Source organism: Doryrhamphus excisus, chromosome 20 (genome assembly GCF_030265055.1).
Source record: "Doryrhamphus excisus isolate RoL2022-K1 chromosome 20, RoL_Dexc_1.0, whole genome shotgun sequence".
Classification (NCBI taxonomy): Eukaryota; Metazoa; Chordata; class Actinopteri; order Syngnathiformes; family Syngnathidae; genus Doryrhamphus; species Doryrhamphus excisus.
The window spans coordinates 11,553,240-11,577,009 of record NC_080485.1 but is presented as its reverse complement, the minus strand read 5'-3'; the positions used below and the strand labels follow the sequence as shown (position 1 = coordinate 11,577,009).

Here is a 23,770-nt window from a genome sequence, read left to right as displayed (position 1 = left end):
ACTTGCCTGCTATGGCGTGACTGCATCCTGCGTTTCAACGCAAACCATCACAAACTACGCAGATGGCTTTGCCGAGTCAGCAAAAATCTGTCGTGCGTACTAAAGAGGGACACCTCGCCTCCCAATTATTAAGTCAAGTCAGCGTCCTAGCCCTCCAGAACATTCCTTGTTGACATTTATGAGTCAAATATCCGCTTCCATGTGACACTTTTAAACAAAGTGAGTCACAGCACACACACACACAGAATAATTATTAGTTGGTTATGCTTGCTTTACATTTAAATTGAAATGTTTTCATATATATGGAGCTGTGGTTGTTCTTTACATTATTACCTCATTTGCCAACATGAGAGGAAGTACGATATTAGAAACAGCTTTTGTTGTGACCTGCATGCAACTTCAATTGTAAACATATTCACAATTTAGCCATCTCATATTAATTTTTCAGGCCAAGGGAAGACCTGGGTTCAATTCTCTGCTTGGGTATCTCTGTGTGGAGTTTTGTGTGTGTGGGTTTTCTCCAGGGAATCCGGTTTCCTCCCACATTCCAAAAACATGCTAGGTTAATTGGCGACTCCAAATTGTCCATAGGTATGAATGTGAGTGTGAATGGTTGTTTGCCTATATGTGCCCTGTGATTGGCTGGCCACCAGTCCAAGGTGTACCCCGCCTGAAGACGGCTGGGATAGGCTCCAGCATACCCACGACCCTAGTAAGGATAAGCGGCATAAAAAATAGATGGATAACAATATTTCCTCACAGTATTACACTTCAACATTTTCCTTATATTAATATTTTATTATCATTTTTGTCTGCTAAAATGTATTCTTCGAGTTTTGCTTTGTTTTCTTTGCATTTTATTCACGTAACATTAAACTAAATTCCTTGAAATACTAAGCATTTTCTGCTAAAATTGACACACTTATTTTCAAAAACTTTTATTTACATGACAATTATGTCATGATATATATTAACATTTTATTTTTGTGATATCGCATTTAAATCCTTTTTTTTTTAAAAACTCATAATATTGACACTTTTTCTGTGAAGTTACATTATATTCTTTTTCAATAATTTTTTTCAGATAATATTAACACTTCATTCCAGTAAAAGTTCAAACCTTTTTCTTTGATTTTAACACTTTAATAAAATTATAGTGTTTTTTTTCTGATAATATTTTGACTTTTTCTTTTACAGTGAGACCATAACAAACCACTGTCATATTTCTTTTTAATGACTACCACAATAAATGTAATATTATGAGATTTTTTTAAGACAATCAGCCAGACAAGACATCACTCAGCTTTGAAAAATAAAACCAACATCTTTTATTTGGTGAGTGGTGTACATACATCGTCACTATTATGCGCTAAAGGCAGGTCCATGCACTGGTAGGACTTTGTTTTCTCTACAAGTCGAGTAGTATAAAGTGATTATATGCATCCGGGTCCATTTCAAAGGCGCTCCTCTTCATCCGTTTGGCTGGGATTCTCGAAAACTGTTTGGTTGGTCTGCGTTTTTTATGGTCGCAGACCTTAGTTTGGGTTTATTGTCTGTACTTAGGTTCCTAATATGAGGTTCTAATGACTGTTTTTTTTAGTATGTATTTCCGGAAGAATAGATTAAAAGCTACTTGTAGTCAATGCTTTGGGAAAAGGCCAAATTAGTTGGTGTTCATGTGGAGTCATCAATTAGAGACGAGAAGTGTACACAACTACGGTAGATTAGAACCACACTGAAGAAGACGTCAACCTTGCTTGTTTAGATCTTTGGGTGAATGCTGTGTTGTTGCTGGAACGGATGGTTTCACCACAATGACTCCGGATCGGACCTCTCCTCAAAGCGGCTGCGAGAAAACCCACATACGGCAAAAAATGACAATGGAACTCTGAAAAACTGTCAGTGATGGTATTGTGTGCATACGTACCAGCTGGAAGTTATTTAGCAGGTGATCGACGTTGATGTCGTCGTAGGTCTCCTGGAAGGTGTCAGGCTCTTCCCTGGACTCTTCCTGGTCGCTCGTTCCAGGATTTTCTAGACTGTTTGCAGAGAATCAGAGGAGGGAGGTGCTTTAATGTCTCATATTGAATGATGGTGTTATCTTTAAGGGTGTCGGTTTGGTCTTTCTTTAATACCATAATGGCTATGGACTGACCTGGCATGCATACTGCATTGTTGGTTTTTGGCCTCAAAACATGGATTAACCGGTAGACAAGGCACAGTAAATGTACCCAAATCAAGTAAGCAGGATTTTGCAAAAGAAATGTAGATGATCAAGTTTTGGTTTCTGACCGTATTGCGATAGAAAATGGATGGATGGAATTTCAAACCTTTCATTCTTTTTAAGGCAGAGATGCCTGTAATGATTTTGAAAAACATTGAAATAAATAAACTTGATCCTATCAAGAAATGTCTGAGAGCCAAAAGCAGTCATCAAAAGAGCCACATCTGGCCCCCGAGCCATAGGTTCCCTACCCCTGCTCTAGAATCGTCATCAATTGGGTTGATCAGTTAGTTTTTAATTTACCGGGCAAAAGCTGCCACGGTAATATCAATTTCGTAGCTTTTGCGCGTTAACAGCAGTGGGCCGTGCCCACTATGCTGCCTCCTATTGGTCTGGAGTGCAAAGCAACAGGGACATTAAGGTTTCATAAATCCCTACAACCCCAGATGCTAACGTTTGCTAACAGAATGTGCTAACACTTTACAATAAGGTACACAAAATTATAGCAGCTAATAAGAAACGGACCTATCTTACTCTAACCATTACTCATTAGTTCCTCAGTAACTACTCTATTCATTAGTTATTCAGTAAATACTCAAAATGTATGTCTTTAGCCTCAGTAACTACTCTACTCATTAGTTATTCAGTAAATACTCAAAATGAATGTTCTTTAGCCCCAGTAACTACTCTAAGTGTATGTGCCTTAGGTCCTCGGTCACTACTGTACTTGTGAGTTCCTCATTAGTTCTTCAGTAACTACTCTAAACATATGTACATTAGTCATTAGTTCTTCAGTAACTACTCCATATGCATGTGCCTTAGTTCCTCGGTCATAATAGTACTGAGTTCCTTGCTAGTTCTTCAGTAACTACTCTGAACGTAGGTGTCTTAGTCATTAGTTCCTCGTTAGTTCTTCAGTAACTACTCTAAACGTATGTGCCTTAGTCATTAATTCCTCATATGTGCTTCAATAGTTCCCCAGTAACGACTCTAAATTTATGTTCCTTAGTTCCCCAATTGGACCAATGAGTTTGTCATTAGTTATTCAGTAACTACTCTAAACGTATGTGCCTTAGTCATTATTTCCTCAGTAACCACTCTATATGCATGTGTCTTAGATCCTCGGTCACAACTGTACTAATGAGTTCCTTGTTAGTTATTCAGTAACTACTCTAAACATATGTGCCTTCGCCGTTACTTCCTCATTAGTTCTTCATTAGTTCCTCAGTAACTACTCTGTATGTATGTCCCTTAGTTCTCGGTCAACTGTACCAATGAGTTTCCTCGTCAGTTCTTCAGTAACTACTCTAAATTGATGCGCCTTAGTCATTAATTCCCCATTAGTGCTTCCATAGTTCCCCAGTAACTACTCTAAATGTATGTGCCTTAGTCATTATTTCCTCAGTAACCACTCTATTTTTGTGTACCTTATTGTTAAGTGACTTGCGGCGGCAGTGGCTCAGGAGGTAGAGCAAGGCATTCAAAAACCGGAGGGTTGTTGGTTCAAATCCTTGCTCCCTCCACCCAATCACTGTTGTTACATTGTTTCACCCACCGTGCCTCCAGTGCTGCCCACCCTGGTGTATGAATGTGAAATGTGGTAGTCGGAGTCAGACTACACCAGGGCAGCAGTGAATGAATAATGGGTTGACTATATTGTGAAGCAGTCTGTGTGCCTTCAAAAGCGCTACACAAATTCGAATCTATTATTATTATTATTACAAAAGTACGTCTCTTGGCTACATAGTTAAAATAATTCAACTGAGATGGGATGGAAAAAGTGCCCCCCCCCCCCTTACCTCCTCTTCCCCGTCAAGACCGAGTTCAGGTATTTCTTGACGGCCATCTGTTTGCGGAAGCGGCTGTAGTTGTCTGTGAAAACGGCGTCCGAGTGGCGCTTCACCCGCTCGTCCATCAGCTCGTCACTGCACGGGCGAAAAGAAGTGACATGTAATAGACGACCAATGACAATCTGCCATTCTCCCATCCCCGCCACCCTCTTGCTCCCCATGCATGGAAGCACTTATGGCATCACTTAACCTTTAGAAAAAATGTTTAGTCAACTACAAAATGCATCATCAGGCAAGTCAGGTCTTGTCATTGCAAATGTCACTGCATGGGGCCATCACACATATTGATGCTATAGTGTTGTCACGTTTATACATGTGTGTGTATACACCAACTTGATACTTTAAAATGGCAGAATCTCATTCATAGGCACACTATAATGTTCTTGTGTGGCATTTTGTATTTTTTTTTTTAGTGACACACCAACATCCACCTTATTACCTGACTCGTTTTCCAATCAGAGACTCCAGGTATCTTCTCGCCGAGAGCTGACCCAGGAGTTTGCTGTAGCCGCTGGTGAAAAGACCGTCAGCGTGTCTCGTTTGTCTGCAGCCCGGCATTCAAAAAAATAATATGACATGACATTAACGTTATCTTATCATGTTAAAAATGCTTCAGTAAATCAAATTAAGAAAGGATCGGTCAGGATCATTTGTAATTTTGCCCTTTATGAAAAGACATATTTGGCCTTTATCCATGACAATATATATATAACAAATATAGCATTAACTTTAATGACAAATGATGATGAATAAAAGCACCTCAGAGACGTGTATGGCAGACTTAGAGTCCTGGAGTAGAGTACGCTGAAGAGGGCAAAGAGGAGAAGAAGCTGGTGGCCACCCCGTTGTGACATCTCTTTACACCACCTGTGTAAGAAGGAGGGGGGAGTTAATTCTCCACTTAATTGTCCTAAATGGAATTTCCAGCATTCCCTGTTTGAATCTAAATCCTACCAACTATAAACACACACACAATCTCATGCAACTGTATTGAAAAGTATTTGCTGGTACACTGAAAAAACTTATAGTTCGTGCGTAATTGCGCACATGACATAACCCAAATGAGGCTTGGAAGTGATTTTATGCATTGTTGCTCTTAAAATATAAATAGTTCGATTTAGTTATGCTTTTTTTTCGTTTCTTGACACCCCTACCCCCCAAAAAAACAAATACACTACTGAGCATTTTTACAGCTACAGTTTTTACAATTACAGCTTTTGATTTATTTTGGCGATCGCTAAAATCGCTTTTCAACCACAAATGAACTAAATACATTTTAGCCAAAGCAGAACGACCAACAAAAAGCACCAAATTTGCAGTTAAAAGACAGCAACCCTAACGAAACCAATGCGTAATTACGCACAGAGCTGAGTTTACCGAGTGTTTTTTTTCCCCCAGGAACGCATATCGCAATGACTTTAACGCCACGATTAACTTAAACTACATAAGATTCTCTATTTTATAACCGAAAATGCTTCACTCTTACAGCGCAGCAGAGGTGCGTAAAAAAGAGCAAAGTAGCATAGGCGGCCAACGCCGTGGACGCAGCGTCGCACCAAGTCATGGAACAGAAACAAAAACCCAGAATATGATTGACATAAAAGCTCTTACTTGTGCTCTAAAGAAAGTGTCGTAAATACTCTGCAGTCCCGCTGTGCTGGTGGTCTTTCCTCGTTGTGATGATGATGATGACTCTCTTTGCGCGCCTCTCAGCTCTTTTATACACCTGCACAGCCCACCCCCCCATGGACCCTCGGGATGGAATGAGACGTCAGTAGGTCAGTGCTGCCGTCACCGCAGCTCTCTCACTCACACACACACTTTGCCCATGGACAAATTAACTAGTTCCTTTTTAATTAATCGTGTGACTAATGAATGATCCATTCTGGACATCTTCATATGAAAAAACGTTTCCGCCAAAGAAAGAAGAAGGAAAAAATACTGCAATGGAATGTCATAATCCTGGTTTAAAATTATGAGCTAAAAAGTACAAATTATGAGATATAAGTCATAATTCTGAAATGAAAAGTCAAAATTATGAGAAATAAAGTCATAATTATGAGATAAAAAGTCAAAATTGTGAGGAAAAAGTCATAATTATGAGAAAGAAAGTAGAGATGATCATATAAAAGGTCATACCTATGAGATAAAAGCCAATAATGAGATAAAAAGTTCAAATTATGAGATAAAAATCGAAATCATTAGATGAAAAGTAGAAGTAATTAGATTAAAATCATAATTATGAGACAAGAAAGTCATAACTATAAGTTTTAAAAGTCATAATTGTGACATTTAGTCAGAATTATGACTTCCTGATGCTGTGTGTTAGCTAGCATGTTACTTCCTGATGCTGTATGTTAGCTAGCATGCTACTTCCTGATGCTGTGTGTTAGCTAGCATGTTACTTCCTGATGCTGTATGTTAGCTAGCATGTTACTTCCTGATGCTGAATGTTAGCTAGCATGTTACTTCCTGATGCTGTGTGTTAGCTAGCATGCTACTTCCTGGTGCACAGCGGATAACAAGGGCAACAGGACCATACCATTTTTCATTCCAGGGCATAGGCTAAAGTTATATTGTGACATAAACAGCAAAAAATACTAAACAAATCTGACACACATGAAATAATCTTGCAGTACAGACTTTCTGTCCATACAGTACACTAGCATCCTATTTCTTGGTTTATTGAGGATTATACTACAAGAGAACCGTACTATTATTGATTGTAGGTCATAATCTTTTATTGTGACTTAAAAAAAAAGAAAAATTATTTTTTTAAATTGTAAAGTGTAGCCTACTTGTGTTTGTTAGTCTGCTTATTTGTTAGCAAGCATGCTACTTCCTGGTTTATGGAGCCGTCAAACTGGGCTCAACCATTTGTATTTTCTGGGAGGCAGTGACCTGTTCAGATGTGGCTCAAACTACGGAATGCGCCAGGTGTAAGATGTTTTTGCATAATGCGATAAAGTAAAAATCCTAAAACTTCATCATAAATATTGAAATATGCTCAAAGAATTTGTAGGACTGTTAATATTGCAGGTGTTTTTTTGTAAAGGGTGAATATTGCATGAGCTTTAAATCTTTTGGAGTGCTATCAAAAAGATGTGATGTTGTGATGTTCGCTTCAAGATGATCACAAATGAATCTAGTCTTTGCCTGAGGGATTACTAAGGAGTGTATCTTTATAAAGGCAGCATCTTGGATCTTGTATTGGAGCCTGTGCAGTTTTCATACATAAAAATCGGGCTGAACATTTCAATGTCGCATTTCTGCAAAAACAAAGCCTACTTTTATGTGACTTTTCCATTGTATTGCCACCGTTTGCATACTTAATTCCACCACTGCTGTCTGTAAGTGTGTGTGGCCTTTTGTTTGTGTGCATCCATATGGTGCCAGCGCCTCAGACGCAACACACAACACAAACACACACACACACACACACACAGCACACTGGATCTTACAGATTATCACTTGAAATAGGCACAATTCCATCCGTCTTGCTTTTTGTCTATTTCAGGATGCTGTGGAGCTGGGACAAAAGAATGCCACACGGGGCTGAAGTGTTGCAGAATCCACCCACAGTGTCCCCGACGGGTCTGTGATGGCAACAACTCGGTCTATTAGAAGTGACGTCAGCCTTCCCCGCCATCCATGTGAAGCATTTAGCCAATATCGCTGGAGAGGAAGAGCGGGGGTAAAAAAAAAAAAAAAAAAAAGCACATGATTGGCTTTAACATGACTTACACAAAAAGGTAAAAAGTGGGGGAAAAAGGTACAACAAAAAAGCATTACATTCGCTCCATTCAGACACTTAAAATATGAACAAAACTCATTTGCGCATTTTATAGTCCAGCATATTGCATGCTTCCCATTCATGCTATTTCTCTACTAAGTAGATCTGCAAGGTTGGTTTTAGTTTATCTCATGTTTACACCTACATTAAAGGAGTAGGAAGAAGTAGAGCTCATTTAATACGACCCCTACTCCAAAATCACTACTAAATTTGTTCACTTGCTGTAGTCAATCGGCACTACTCACGGGGTGCTGGAGCCTATCCCAGCTGTCTTTGAGCGAGAGGCGGGGTACACCCTGGACTGGTGGCCAGCCAATCACAGGGCACATATAGACAAACAACCATTCACACTCACATTCATACCTATGGACAATTTGGAGTCGCCAATTAACCTAGCATGTTTTTGGAATGTGGGAGGAAACCGGAGTACCCGGAGAAAATCCACGCATGCACGGGAAGAACATGCAAACTCCACACAGAGATCCCCGAGGATGGAATTGAACTCGGGTCTCCTAGCTGTGAGGCCATCATTAAGGCTGAAAAGTGGATAATGGTGGATTTCTTTAAGTTTCTGATCATCCAAACCGTTGTCACCTGAGTGACTCTCATGAGACTCCATCTCCACAAGAGTATTTTGCATTGTTTTGTGATCTCAACCCTTCTTTCATGCAGAACACACGCTGTGCGGAGGGCCCCGCCATCCATGGGGGCCTCGTTTTGCGCAATTCTCCGCAAAGGCACCAAGGTTGCATGACGCATAGAGCCCCAAGTGGAGTGGATGAAAGGGGATGATTAATATATGATACAGCAGTCATAAATTGGAAGAATTCAGTTCAGTTTCAGTTCTGTTTCAGTTTTGCTGGTGTCATGGTACAGCTGCTACCCTTTAAGGCAGAGGGTGCAGGTTTGATCGCAACCCTGGGAAATTTGTTATTTCGTGCTGGATGGATCAGTTAGGGGCCGAATGGTTGCTTAGTGGTTGCCATGTTGGCCACACAATCAGGAGATCAAGAAGATCTGGGTTCAAATCTCCATTTGGGTATCTCTGTGCGGCGTTTGCATGTTCTCCCAATTTCCTCCCACATTCCCCAAAACATGCATGTATGTATGTGAGTGTGAATGGTTTGTCTGCGTGTGCCCTCCAGGGTGTACCCCGCCTCTTGTCCAGAGTCAACTGGGATAGGCTCCAGCACACCATTACAACCCTAGTGAGAACAAGAGGCATAGAGAATGGATGGATCGGTTAAGTCCTATAGATGGGGACAGTTTGACCTCGGAACAGATGAATTAATTTCACATTATTTCCTATGGGAAAACTGTTTATATTGACTTGAATGAACAACTCAAAAAGACATGCATTTCTGCAATGTGCAATGCCTTGCTCAAAGGCATCTCATCATTGCTTGGAAGCAGGCTGGCTTAAATGACTTTTTTATTTGTGCGGGCGTCATGTTTGGATTTTTCTGGCCGTTTTTCTATCACGTTGTGGTCCCCGAATGAAAGCTGTTTTCATGTTGTAAATACAACACATTCCGAGATGACAACACATCACGTCAGACTCGTCTTTTGGTGTCTTCTCACAGTCAGCAGGCCACCAGTCACTCCGGACTGCACACACCTCCTTCCATCCAAGCTATCTTCATCCTTTCAAACCATGATGGCACCATATGAAAAGTAATGTGATCAGTCCAGAGAGAAAGTAGATTAGGGGCCAAGTCCTCCAGAGAACGGCCCGCTCTAATTGACAGGAGTGACTGGAGACAGAAGCCGCCAGGAAGAGGAAGCAAGCATTATTGTCTTGATGTTGATGGAATGTTCGCATGGAGGGAAACGTTCCTTTAGACCAGGAACAAGACACGTTTGGATGTGTGCGTTGGATTAGGACAGCCTGTCTTCTGTAAAATGTCGCCATTATTGTTTTTTTTAACAGTAATATGTGTCACTGCCTCACTTGGTTGCTCCACGCTGAAATGCTCACTTTTGAAGTTCCAAGAAAGAAACAGCTCCTGCCTCGTGGACATGATATTGCCTCTGATGTGCCCTTACATCAAAGGTGGGCAAACTGTGGCCCGTGGGCCTCTTCTTGCCCACCACACGTCTTAATCTTGGCTCATCGAGGCATTTCCTAATTCCTTAGCTGCCTTGCAGTGCTATTGTGGCACACTGGAGTTGGCCAAATATACCCGTATATTCCTGCCGCAAGGCATGCTGGGTAGCTTCTTTCTCCCTTGGTCGCGTCTTTGCTAGACTGCAAAATATGTTGAGGAGGCTGACAGAGAAGTAAACAAGGAGGAGTCGCCATACTCTTTACAGCCAATGTTTTATTGCTCTGGACTACCCAGCATGCTTTGCGGGCATTTGGAAATAACAGTTTTAAGTATTATTGTTAGTTGTTGATTGATTTATTTGATGCGTTAACTTGGTGTGGGTGTGTTGTGTTTTCATTTCGTTGCACCGTGAGCAAGTATGTTGCTCTGTTTGATGGCACCTATATATGTAGAAGGCTACCTCTTATGTCGCAAACATTTTATAGTGAACAACCTTTTTGAAGATGAATATGATTACGATTAGGGATGTCTGATCATTTTCGGCCCGATATCATCTTAAAAATGTAATATTGGTATTTGATTTTTGAAAAACAATATTTTAAAAATGCTGTATCCAACACAGGCTGCACGTTGTCAAGTGGTTAGCGTGCCTAGCTAGGAGACCCGAGTTCAATTCCACCCTCGGCCATCTCTGTGTGGAGCATGCATTGGTTTTCTCCGGGTACTCCGGTTTCCTCCCACATTCCAAAAACATGCTAGGTTAATTGGCGACTCCAAATTGTCCATAGGTATGAATGTGAGTGTGAATGGTTGTTTGTCTATATGTGCCCTGTGATTGGCTGGCCACCAGTCCAGGGTGTACCCTGCCTCTCGCCTGAAGGCAGCTGGGATAGGCTCCAGCACTCCTACAACCCTCGTAGGGATAAGCGGTACAAAATGAATGAATGTATCCAACACCACAAGAGATATGTTGCCTAGAGTTGTTGTCTACAATGTATCACACCAAATTCCCTCAATTTTGTCCCACAAATTAAAGCAGTCGAATTACCTTGAAGTCACATGTGCTTTTATAAAAACACAGAATGGCGTTCAGTCTACTAAGCCAGAGGTGCGCCATGAGAGGGAATCCCCCGGTGAGCAGTGCCTCCTGAGGGCCGTATTATCCGATTAGCAGAGCCAAGAATGGCGACTGACGGCGTACGATTGCTGACATCATGATGGAGGTCTCAGTGGCAGCCGTGCAGGTCAGTCAAGATGACATGCGGCTGTTTCAGATGAAAATGAAGATGATTTGATTTGTACAGACAGATAATATCGCTGTATTTAGAAATACATTTATATGCTATAATACCAAATGCACTCTTCTACCCCCCCCCCCACCAAAAAAAGCGTCTTCTTTGGTAATATTTTCCCCACAGCGGGTATCACATTTCTGCACTCTCGATTCCTGCACAACGGCTTCAGAGACATTTTGACATGTCACGGCAGAAAGGCCCAGCTGAGCCTAACCACGTTAATGACGTGCACTGCCACATTTCGGGGCGGCAGGCACAATGGCGCGGGGCATCAACTGGATGGAATGCTTCCACCCGCCATTATGTCATTACTCGCAAGATATCACTCTGCCTGCTACTTTTCGACTTCACTTCCCCCTCTAAGAGACAGACTTGCAACTTTTATTACATAACTTTTATATAATTAGAGTACAAAGTACACAAAATAGCACCAAAACTTGGAGGCTGTCCGGTAGGATACATTGTGGCCATCGACCATCATGCATTTCTGCTTAAACTAACAGGAGAGCACAGACCTCCGCCAAGCACCATGTTGTGATTCACAGCAAAATAATAATCCTACATTTTTTGGATCAATATTTAATATTTTCTAGACCCCGTTTGAAATATGTTTTGTGCTCTGACCATGTTTTGTGGCGTTGTGCATAAGGCAAAATGATCTGACACATTTGTAGGTTAAATAAAAGGCAAATAAAGTAAAGAAACAAAAAAGTGTTTTTATTTTTCAATGCCATTCTGTTTCATGATGTTTTAAAAATTAAATCAGTTCTGACGGTGCGAGGTCGGCCGGTTGATTTTGGTTTCAATGCAGATCCAGTAGCTCTGAAGTTGGTAACCCATAACAAGATGGTGTTTGGAGCTGGTACGGGATCATGTCTACCAAGATTAAAGTGCAAACGGAACGCTCGTTGTGTTGCAGTTACAGATTTGATTACAGATTAAACGTTTCCATAATGAAAGCACCATGCTCACCAGTCCAATTCATGGCAGCAACTGAAAAAGAAACGAAAAACAAAGCAAAATGGCATTATATGTGAAGACACATTTTTGTTTCTTTACTTTATTTGCCTTTTATTTAACCTACAAATCCTTTAAAAACTTCCTGGATCCAAACGGTGATCCGGATCAAACCCAAAATATAATCAGTTCTTCCAAATTCCATCCATCCATCCATTTTCTCTGCCGCTTAAAACACCGGTGTGAATGCTAAGCAAACCACACCAATGTGTGCACCAAAAATTTATTTTAAGTTTTGGTCTGAACCGCAACTGTGAATGCAGGCTAGATAGATAAACAGATAGATCGATGGGTAGATGGGACATAATCAGATTGGGCTGGTGAGGTAGACCCAAATGCATTCTGGGAAAGTTTTTGCGAGTTAATGAGTGTAAAAATGTGTGTGTGTGTGTGCATGTGCATCACTGTGCGTAATGTCTGCCATGGGCCTGAATGCGGGCCAAATGTATTTATGTATTTAGTTAATTCAGGATGCAATCAAGAGTTCTGGTGGTCTAATTGATGGGTTAGGAGGCTGCAGGCCAAAAACAAGGCCCCTCCTTATTAAAGAATCCTCCAGAGGGCAACTCTGATGAGTGCGAGGCATGACAACATGGATGATAATGCATGTTTGCACAGAATAGCTATTCTTCCAGGAATATCATTTGGTCATTTTGAGGATGCTTCCGTCTTAGAAGGTGAAGTATTAGTATTATAAGGTGCATTAACGCCAAGCTAATCAAGCCTTTTGGCAACTATAGCAATAATTATGTTTCCTCCCCTCGAAGAAGCTACGCAAGTTACGATTCATGTGGCAAGTAGTTCGCTTTGCCGCTTTAATGCCGCATTTACCAAATTTCGTCCGGTTCGGACTTATTGCAGGGTCGGGCAAACTTTTTGACTCACTTGCCGCATTGATTTAACAAAATTGACGGGGGGCCAGACTATATAGTTTACACATATAGTTCTAACAGTCCATCTGGAATTATTGTATCTGTAAAAGTGTCATGCAACCTGCTATATGTGCTTGTGTCCCTTTTTTCAGGAACTCTTTGTAAACAGCAGACCACATCAAATAACCATAAAACAGCTACCTAAACCATCAAAAGGTTGTCTCAAGCCATGATTCCAGGTTGTATGTTTCAATGAAATACTTTGGAAAGAACGGACGGGCCGTATTTCAACACTTGGCGGGTCGGATGTGGCCCCTGGGCCAGAGTTTGCCCACCAATGACCATTCTGTGTTTTATGTAAGTCAAAATGCTTTAGCGCCATAAGAAATGTTTCTACCATTCTTTATTAGCAGTTAGCAAGCAGCTGACGCAGTTAGCTGGTTTGCTAGCGATGGCACTGAGATTGATTGACAGCCAATACATAATGGGCGGGTTCTCCCTTTGCCAAAAAGGGCTTTATTTGTCTGTTGTCTACTGCGGGTTGTAATATACTCATACAGGCACGTAAACACACAGAGGAGTGTACAACACTCTCTTTTGGTAGCAGCATTGAATATAATAACAGACATACAACATATGATTGATATTCCTCACTAATATACCACAAGGATGTAGAACACAATGACTGTTGATATGCTCTTAAAATGTTTAAATACCACTTAAAAACACGCAAAAACGTGAATCCCTGAAAGGTGTTTGAATTCACAGTAACTTAATTAATATGCAATAATCAACTAAAAGAGATCCCAAGGAAGTACAAGTTTGTCCAATTAGAATGCTTGCATGACTGTGTGGAAATACTATACTGCTGTCTAATACCAATAAAACCCGTGCTCATAAAAATGATAAAACAGTGGGGGAAAAAGGTAAATAATTGAATATTTATGGCAATTCCACAGAAAGTCATCAGTGACATTGTTTCCCATCATGTGTTAATTGTGCAATTCTGATATTGTCCTTATGTTGTTATTATGCCAAAATGGGACACTCCACAGCAGCAGTGCTAATTGAAAAGCATCCTATCTGTGGAGGTTCCTGTGTTGCTGCACACTTCTTTTCTGCTGCGTTTGGAGTGTTTTGGTGTGTCTCCGGCAGCTCGGGTGTGTCACCGCTGGCACATGTTGCTCATAGATACCAAAGCAGCCTCCCAATAATGAAATCAAAGTATGTGTTATGGCAGGATGACCTCACCTCCAGCACCAACCTGCTGCTGGAGCTCAACAAGCAGAATAATGATGAAGCTGCAACGCGGAAACTTAAGTCCATTTACCGGTTTTCATGGAGAGGCAGCAATTTTTCCGATGTGTTAAACAACCTTCAGGCCCTTCAGGTTCCTCGTTTGCTTTCATTTGTGGATTCTGTGTTTGCGGAGACGTTAGAAGAAAGCTTACAGCGTACAAACTGTAAGCAGTCAAAAAACACATGTACATAATTTGTGTCAATTGGAACATGTTAGGCTGCACGGCGATAGAGTGGTTAGCACGCAGGCCTCACAACTAGGAGACCAGAGTTTAATTCCACCCTCGACCATCTCTGTGTGGAGTTTCCATGTTCTCCCCGTGCATGCGTGGGTTTTCTCCGGGTACTCCGGTTTCCTCCCACATTCCAAAAACATGCTAGGTCAATTAGTGACTCCAAATTGTCCATAGGTATGAATGTGAGTGTGAATGGTTGTTTGTCTATATGTGCCCTGTGATTGGCTGGTGACCAGTCCAGGGTGTACCCCGCCTCTCGCCCGAAGACAGCTGGGATAGGCTCCAGCAGTAGAAAATGAATGAATGAATGAAGTCATAATATTATGAGGCAAAGGGCTGCATGGCGATTGAGTGGTTAGCAGGCAGACCTCACAGCTAGGAGACCTGAGTTCAATTCCACCCTCTGGGTTTGCAAGTTCTCCCTGTGCATGCGTGGGTTGTCTCCGGGTACTCCGGTTTCCTCCCACATTCCAAAAACATGCTAGGTTAATTGGCCACTCCAAATTGTCCATAGGTATGAATGTGAGTGTGAATGGTTGTTTGTCTATATGTGCCCTGTGATTGGCTGGCCACCAGCTGGGATGGGCTCCAGCGGTAGAAAATGAATGAATGAAAAGGAGTAAGTTTATTTAATTCTATATCTACCTCAGCAATTACAATTACTACTCATTTTGGTATCTCCTGTTAATGAAATATGAATAAAAACATAATTAAACAACCATTTTTTTGCCTTTTGGCCCTTCTTTCGCATGTAAAAACAGCGACTGGAGCTGCAGCCCGGCACAGATGTCAAAATCCGCTTGCAGCCAAATCTTCTGAAACGGAGTGGAAATGGACTAAACAGCACAGGAAGTGTGAGTCAGAGGATGAACAGTAGCAAAAAAAAGATCCTCTCGACCTTATATAGCCAAATCTGTGAAGACACATTGAATATACCGTATGTGCTGTTTTCTTTCGAACATATTTTTATGTTTGGATAAGCATTCTTGCTGCTGTGTGGTAATTATTTATAAGGCGTTTATTGTCATGTGCTGGGTGCACATGACAATAAACGCCTTATAAACCACCCACCCACACACTGGCACACACAGAAGAGCTCAGAAGATCACATCACTTTGTTTGGTCACAGAGCCTACATCACATTGACTGGGTTGACTCCCAGTATCGGTTTTCATAAGCACCTTATCTTACTGTAAGCAACATTTATTCAGATGCCTGCAGATCAAAGTGGATGGCATGAAATTCCTGCAACGACTTTTGGCCACAGTGTTACATAATAATACATTAATAATACAGTAATACATTGTATTATGCTTCTTTAAATATTGCTACAGTTTTGAAAAGCAGATTTACAGAGTATATTATCCCTAATTAGAATAATGGTAATTCGTTTTTGTGACATTTGGCATTATTATTAATATTATGTTATTATTAATTTATTTATGTATTCAAAATAAAATATTTGAGTTGGTGTGTTATTTTATTTACTATTTAATAATTACATTTTTTAATAATTCTATTATTGGTAGACTCCTTGACGTCATTGTTGAAGCGTCAGCACGCTCGTCGCTGATTGGTGGACTGGCGGAAGTAGAGGATTGCCGGGACAGCAAACATGTCCGCGATCATTTGAAAACTTACTGCAGTATCTTTTGGGCACCGGGTGTGTTTTTGTTTATGCTTCTGACAACTTCACTGACGTGTTAAATAGTTCAGGACTCCGCGACAAGAGCCAGAATATTCGTTATTATCAGGTTAGTGGCTCATTAGCTTTCCTGTTGGTTTAATAGCGGAAGCTACTGTTAGCATAGTTAGCATGCAGCAAGTTCGTGAACGCATCACGAGTTGTTGTTGTGAATGAAGTGTCAACGCAATTTTAAAATAATTGTCATTCATACCTATTGCGTAGCTCCTTTGTTTTTTTTTCGTTTGCTGTCGGAAAAAATGGAGAATAATTTGTTGTACTGAGACTCCTATGACGTGCACAGTGGTGCATTTGGGTTCACATTAAGGTTTAGTTTTGAGTTTTCTTGAGGCTAAAAAAAGCAGCGTTTCTTGCATAAGCTGTCTGAAAGATTATCGTATGGCCATTAGTATTTTCTGCCATTCATAACAATGCAGGTCACTATTGATGTGGTCAGACCTCACCAGTTTTTATTCAGAGTCAGCCTGATGGAAAGTATGGCATTCTAATTTATTGCACATTCTTTCCCTGCAGAAATAATGCTGATATCTGGGACTCATGTCGGAAGTCGTGTATGAAGAGACAGCCACGATGATTGCCGCTGGGGAATTGCAGTCGTTTGTCCCATTTGGCCGTGATCACTGCAGGAACCATCCCAATGCCTTCAACCTGCAGCTGAGGGAGCTCCAACCCGCCTCTGAGTTGTGGTCTTCGGACTGCGCTGCCGGCCTGGTGGGCTCCCTGCAGGAAGTCAGCCTCCAGGAGAAAGAGAAGGTAAGACGTTTAAAGAAATACCATTAAAATGGCTACTAGGTAAGATATGCATTCATTGTGTTGTTTTTTTTTTGGTTGGCAGGAAAGCTGGCAGCTCAGGAAGGGCGCTGTAGACGCCCTGGAGCAGGACGTGGAGTTTGAAGAGGAGCTTTACACTGCAGGAAATGTGGTTGTGTGGAGCCAGGGCAGCGGAACGCAAAGCTCTAATGTTTACAAGGCTTTCACTGTTGACAGCCCAGTGGAGCAGGTTACTGAACATTACTACTCATGTCAAACTAGTTACATTCAAACTGCTGACAAACATGTTTTGTCTGCAGGCTTTATGGTGCGACTTTGCTGTTCCTCAGAACAAGAATGAAGGTGAAGTATTATTGCATTAGTACAGTCATAATTGTGGCTTATGCCTGTGAATACTGTATATTCATTCATCCAGGTGCATTGAATCGATTGCAACTGGACTATTGAGTCTTATTGAGGACGATTCATGCTGCATCATTTAATCTCCTCATCAGTCTGAGGGAATGGTGCAGGAACCAAAGTATTTATCTTCAAAAGATACAGACTGTCCAGTTACAATTGAGTCAATGCCCCGAGATACGTACGTAGTTGTGGAGAAGTTTTAAAGAAGACTCTGCTTGTGTTTTGTAGAAGAAAAGGTGGAGCACACAGTGTGTATCGTGCAGAATGGCTGTGTCAACATTCACAGTGTCACCGGGAAGGATTTCCTCTCACCTCTGCCATTCCAGGTGAGGTGGACAGTGCTTGGGAATGTTTGATTTTGTATCTAAATCTGGTTCTGGGGCCATTTGCGGCCCCACAGTTCGTCTTTATTGGCCCACGGAAGAAATGTTAAACATTACAAGCTATCATACTAGACACATGGTTTTATGTTGAGTTATGGTTTTGCCCCTTAAATTAAGACGTTGTCTCTAATTTGCATTATTGGCCATGACACATGTGCATGTGAGTCCCATCATAATGTGTTTATGAGGATGACTAACAGTTGTTTTTCCGACTATGTGCAGTATAATGATATCAGAACATCAATAAAACATCACACACATTTAGCAGAATCCAACGCGTCAATTTTATATCTTCAACCGTTACAAAACTCACATCGGCAATAACCTCTGCACCGAAAGATCATAGAACGTGTCTGCATAAATGTGCATAATCATGAATAATTCTTAATAGGCAGCACGAAATTCACCTGTGGCGGTCAAAATTAATTAGTGGCGGCCTAAAACTAATAAATGAATGAATGGAAAACACTGAATATTGATTTGGCCCCAGTGTTGAACATTTTGGTTCTGGCTTTGGACACCTGAATTTCTGCTGTGTATTGTTGATTTTTGGTGTTAATGCTAAATAAATAGATGTAATTCTGCTGATCGTGCATTAAATTTTTTTTATTTTAAGTATTTCAGTGCGGCACGGCGGTCGAGTGGTTAGCGCGCAGACCTCACAGCTAGGAGACCAGGGTTCAATTCCCACCCTCGGCACATCTCTGTGTGGAGTTTGCATGTTCTCCCCGTGCATGCGTGGGTTTTCTCCGGGTACTCTGGTTTCCTCCCACATTCCAAAAACATGCTAGGTTAATCGGCGACTCCAAATTGTCCATAGGTATGAATGTGAGTGTGAATGGTTGTTTGTCTATATGTGCCCTGTGATTGGCTGGAGACCAGTCCAGAGTGGAGACCGCCTCTCGCTCAAAGACAGCTGGGATAGGCTCCAGCAACCCCCGCGACCCTCGTGAGGAAAAAGCGGTAGAAAATGAATGAATGAATGAAGTATTTCAGTTGGCTGAAAGCAACCTTTTCCTCTCTCCAACAGGTGTCAAAAGTGTGGCCAACCAAGTTTGGGCTCATGCTGGAGCGTAAAATCACAGCAGCGGACGGACAACATGGGTACAGTCTAGCACACGTAACAGGCTTGAAAGAAAAAGGGCAAACATTGCACATAATTGTTTTTTTTTCCAATCCACAGCGAATCTCTTCCGACAGTGTTCAGCATGCTGCATCCCATAGATGAGGTGGCACCAGTTGTTTGCAAACCAACAGGTGAAACACCACATCTTTTTGTCAACAATCAATAATGGAGGAATCCAGTGCTTCTTAAGTAGTGTTGGGGGGGTGACGTGAGAGACAAGGGGGACTATATGTCTGATACCATAAGATACGTACATTTCTTTAAGGTTGGTAGGTCTGCTAGTGTCTTCATTCATGTTCAAACAATGCTGGTGCCAGCAACTCCTACAGTGGTTTGTACATATAAATACGTACTACAGGTTCTCAGAAGTATTTCAGATTGTTTGTGGTGGTGACAGAAAGTAATTGAGAACCACTGGATTTATGGGACTTAGCCTTAGTACCGTACTGCACAGGTATTTTTTGGTCATGTTTTAGCATAGTTTTTTTGTTATTTTAGTGCTAAAACAGATTGCATAGGACTGCAATCTATTTGTGGCACTGGGTTGTGAATATGGGGAGGGTGGTTAGATGACAGCGCGCAGACCTCACAGCTAGGAGACCCGAGTTCAATCCCAACCTCGGCCATGTCTGTGTGGAATGTTTATATGTTCTCCCCGTGCATGCGTGGGTTTTTTCCGGGTAGTCCGGTTTCCTCCCACATTCCAAAAACATGCTAGGTTAATTGGCGACTCCAAATTGTCCATAGGTATGAATGTGAGTGTGGATGGTTGTTTGTCTATATGTGCCCTGTGAGGGTGTACCCCGCCTCTCGCCCGAAGACAGCTGGGATAGGCTCCAGCACCCCCTCTTGTGAGGACAAGCGGTAGAAAATGAATGAATGAATGAATGAATGGTTAGATGACATCATCATGTATAATTTGCATATTTTTCCATGATGCGTGTGCATGTATGAAGTTATGGACTTGTGTGAAGGTTTCTAGACACACAGAAATGACAAAAGAACACTTGAAGTTAAAAGTTATACAAAGTTATATAAAGCCTACGCTGTATTTTGGTTTGAGCCTTTGCAAATGCGTGCGCCCTCCAGGCTCGTTTGAAGGCTCTCGTGTGGAGTACATGTCCGACTCCATGATGAAGATTGTCTTCACCTGCTGCCAGCCTTCGATCGTCGTCTCCTATGACACCGTGCAGGGTACGCACACGGTGTGGAGCCTACGCAAAGTCACGCATGAGGTGAACACATGCCCTGCATTCACATACTAGACGCTAGCCGGTACTTAACCTCTTACCTCCACCAGGAACGCTCGACGGTGCTTCGGTGTCCCGCCGAGCCTTTCAGTGGACCTTTGGGCTTCCTAGCAACAGACTTCCTGATGTCACACCTGCGGAACTACTCCCGCCTGGACTCCCCGGGTGGCAGCAAGCCAGCCAGGTTTAATCCAGCCGTGGCCCCAAGGTAATATTGTTAGGTTTCAAGGCGGGTATTCTCATCATTTAACACACGTGGATGTCGGTGTGAAGACGAGCACAGTCATTGCTGTCGCAGACACTCCTGACTCACTGTTTGGCTACGTGGCTCCCTGTGACATGTTTGTCTGGACGTCGGAAGGTTAGGGATCAATACCACGAGCAAGAGGCTGAATCCCAAATTGCTTCCAGATGAGCTTCTTGAATGCTAGATTTTGCTTAAATTATTTAGACTGACATTATTGGGACACGCTGCATGGCGGAGGTGTGGTTTGCACGCAGGCCTCACAGCTAGGAGACCCGAGTTCAATTCCAACCTCGGCCATCTCTGTGTGGAGTTTGCATGTTCTCCCCGTGCATGCGTGGGTTTTCTCCGGGTACTCCGGTTTCCTCCCACATTCCAAAACATGCTAGGTTAATTGGCGACTCCAAATTGTCCATAGGTATGAATGTGAGTGTGAATGGTTGTTTGTCTATATGTGCCCTGTGATTGGCTGGCCACCAGTCCAGGGTGTATTCCAGGGAATGTGTCTGGAAATTCATTCATTCATTCATTTTCTACCGCTTTTTCCTCACGAGGGTCTCGGGGGGTGCTGGAGCCTATCCCAGCTGTCTTCGGGCGAGAGGCGGGGTACACCCCGGACTGGTCGCCAGCCAATCACAGGGCACATATAGACAAACAACCATTCACACTCACATTCATACCTATGGACAATTTGGAGTCGCCAATTAACCTAGCATGTTTTTGGAATGTGGGAGGAAACCGGAGTACCCGGAGAAAACCCACGCATGCACGGGGAGAACATGCAAACTCCACACAGAGATGGCCGAGGGTGGAATTGAACCCTGGTCTCCTAGCTGTGAGGTCTGCGCGCTAACCACTTGACCGCCGTGCCGCCCGTGTCTGGAAATTGTTGTCAGAAATATCACCCTCGTTATCCAAACATGCCTTCGAGGACGGCAAACAGTAATCCCTCAAACTTTTGTAACAATATTGGAAATATACAATTGTTCAAAATCTTGCTAAGATGACGAAATAAGATTACTTGTTCATCAAGAGGTGTAGCTAAAGATTTCGGTATATATGATGTGATTGCATTACATTTGAAATAATGTTTTTTTTGTCCTTGTCCATGTCTAGCGGGGCTGTTGCTGCCAGCTCCCCTTTGCACTACAGCACTCTGCACAAGCACCAGTGTAGAATCCTCATGTCCTCACCAGGAATACACTCTCGTATTCATTCCCCGGGCATATCCAACATGGCTGCCCTCAGGTAAGCCCTACATACTGTATATTGTTTAATTTTTAAGAGAACAGTCACAGAATTATGTCTTTATCTCTCCCCCCTCCCTGCATTGCAGCCGCGCTCACTCTCCAGGCATGGCGGCGCCGTCCTTATCGGGCGTCTCTCGCTTCAACACGACTCTCCACAGCTCATCGCCCCGGGGGGACCACGCTATGGACTCTCCCAACAGCACTCTCAACGAGACCACGTTGACGCCAGAGCTGCAGCCCATCATACCCGACCTCTGCATGGAGCAGCTGTGGAGCGAGACGGCCGGGACACACGGGTTCGAAAACTGGACTGCTTGCAAACAATTCATTCTTTGCTGTTAACAGTTGAATTAGAATTTCTCACCCGTTATGGATGGTTTGCATTTTAACTTGAGGTGAAGCGTTGATTTTCTGGTATCTTTATATGTATTTCCTGTGCTTACAAAGAAATTTAAGAGGGAATAACATGCTTTAAAATACAGTAAGGGAGATCACCATCAGAATGTGTATACTGTAAGTGTAAATGTAAGTGTGCTGACAGGACAAATAAACCTGTGCTACTTTGGCTGTATATGTATAGGTTGTAAATATTATTGCTGTATAAATTACATAGTTGCAAGAAATGTCAAAAATTATGTTTTTTTTGTGTTTACTAATTGGTCATGCATATTCTTTTCAGCCTGGACAGAGAGATGAGTAGCCAGGCATCCAAGGTTTTCCTAACCTCCGACCTCTGTGAGAACCGCTTCCTCTGTTTCCTGGTGGAATCGCACCAGCAGCTCAGGTTAGATATAAATATTTACATCTACTGTACATAACTCCTGTATGAAGTCTAAAAAAATAACTAATCACGACTGCAAGGCTGACGTTTCTGTCGTCGTCCCTTCAGGTGCGTGAGGCTCGTGGAAAGCAACGATAAGTCTCAGTTTATCTTCACCTCGGTCACATGTATTGCTGCCAAAGATGCCGAGCCTCTGCAGGTAAATGACCTCACTAAGGCGGGTATGTCCAAACCTTTGTAGACTTTTACAGAAAAGCAACACCATGCTATGGTGAGAGTGGACTTTGATAAGCCTCACATTTGCGTTTACAACGTCATGTAGGCCATGATATGTTAAGCAGTTCAGTATAGTTGACACACTGTACCTACAAAATAGAAGACATTTTTCCATCTAAAATGTGAGTTTTTAATACATTTCTTGACTATACACATTTTGCAATGTGTTCAAAAGGTAGCGCCAGCAATGTAACTGTTGCTAACTGTCTTTTATTTTCAAAAATATATTAAAAATATTAAATAAAGCGTGTCATTGAAGGGTGACGGTTGGTGCCGCAGCCAAACTAGTTGAGAAACCACTGCATTAAAATAAATTTTGTAAAGTTGTACAGTATATCCAAATCTCCCGTCATCCTTTGTAATGTTGTGATGCAGGTTGTCTAATGTTATTTCAAAAAAGAAAAAAAGCAGACCAACAGATTATCATTAAGGAAAAAGTTTGAATCAAGAGTGAACTGTATGTTTGATTTCCATTTTACTTGGTTTTACAGAACATAGACGCCATGCTGGTTTTGGAGGCCTGTGGCAGCCTGGTCCTCTACACTGGCATCACCCGAGTAAGTACATCTCATACGGACGCATTTACAGCACATCTTTGCACACACAGCGTCTATTTATCCCTTTTTTGTTCATCCCATCAGGTCAGCAAGGTGTTTGTTCCCAGCCTCCTGTCGTCCACCTTCAGTCTGACCAACAATCGCGCCAGCACCTACACGCCCTTAGAGCATGTTAGCACGCCAGCTAATGCCGGCAGCCGGCACCTGCAAAGACTGGATGAGGTGCGCTATAAATACATTTGCTGTTAGCACAATTATGGATGCTTTTTAACACATAATCGGAAAAACATCAATATCTCATGTCATTTTTTGTGAGTTTGTTGGTATTTATTTGTACATTTCTCATTACGATGCTGATATCAGTTCTACACAGTCTGAAATGCAATGTTTC

General features: G+C 42.1%; 2 protein-coding genes across 3 annotated transcripts in view; one reads left to right on the top strand and one right to left on the bottom strand.

Moving 5' to 3' along the window:
* Positions 1-1,299: 1,299 nt before the first annotated feature.
* vip (vasoactive intestinal peptide) lies at positions 1,300-5,912 on the bottom strand. The gene is made up of 6 exons (XM_058058576.1): positions 5,686-5,912; positions 4,834-4,941; positions 4,514-4,618; positions 4,024-4,149; positions 1,928-2,039; positions 1,300-1,846 (listed from the first exon to the last, which is right to left on the bottom strand). Exons 2-6 carry the CDS (start codon positions 4,926-4,928, stop codon positions 1,838-1,840), a joined length of 447 nt encoding a protein of 148 aa, XP_057914559.1. The 5' UTR covers positions 4,929-4,941; positions 5,686-5,912; the 3' UTR covers positions 1,300-1,837.
* Positions 5,913-16,230: 10,318 nt separating this feature from the next.
* anapc1 (anaphase promoting complex subunit 1) overlaps positions 16,231-23,770 on the top strand; it is a 32,870-nt gene continuing 25,330 nt past the window's right edge. For both annotated transcript variants that reach the window (XM_058058936.1, XM_058058935.1), the window contains exons 1-15: positions 16,231-16,388; positions 16,853-17,092; positions 17,175-17,339; positions 17,410-17,452; positions 17,741-17,838; positions 18,926-18,999; positions 19,079-19,152; positions 20,111-20,256; positions 20,322-20,479; positions 21,632-21,763; positions 21,852-22,061; positions 22,445-22,549; positions 22,655-22,745; positions 23,314-23,379; positions 23,464-23,601. In XM_058058936.1, coding sequence (XP_057914919.1) covers positions 16,877-17,092; positions 17,175-17,339; positions 17,410-17,452; positions 17,741-17,838; positions 18,926-18,999; positions 19,079-19,152; positions 20,111-20,256; positions 20,322-20,479; positions 21,632-21,763; positions 21,852-22,061; positions 22,445-22,549; positions 22,655-22,745; positions 23,314-23,379; positions 23,464-23,601 — 1,716 coding nt within the window. In that variant the 5' untranslated portion in view covers positions 16,231-16,388; positions 16,853-16,876. The remainder of the gene's footprint in view (positions 16,389-16,852; positions 17,093-17,174; positions 17,340-17,409; positions 17,453-17,740; positions 17,839-18,925; positions 19,000-19,078; positions 19,153-20,110; positions 20,257-20,321; positions 20,480-21,631; positions 21,764-21,851; positions 22,062-22,444; positions 22,550-22,654; positions 22,746-23,313; positions 23,380-23,463; positions 23,602-23,770) is intronic.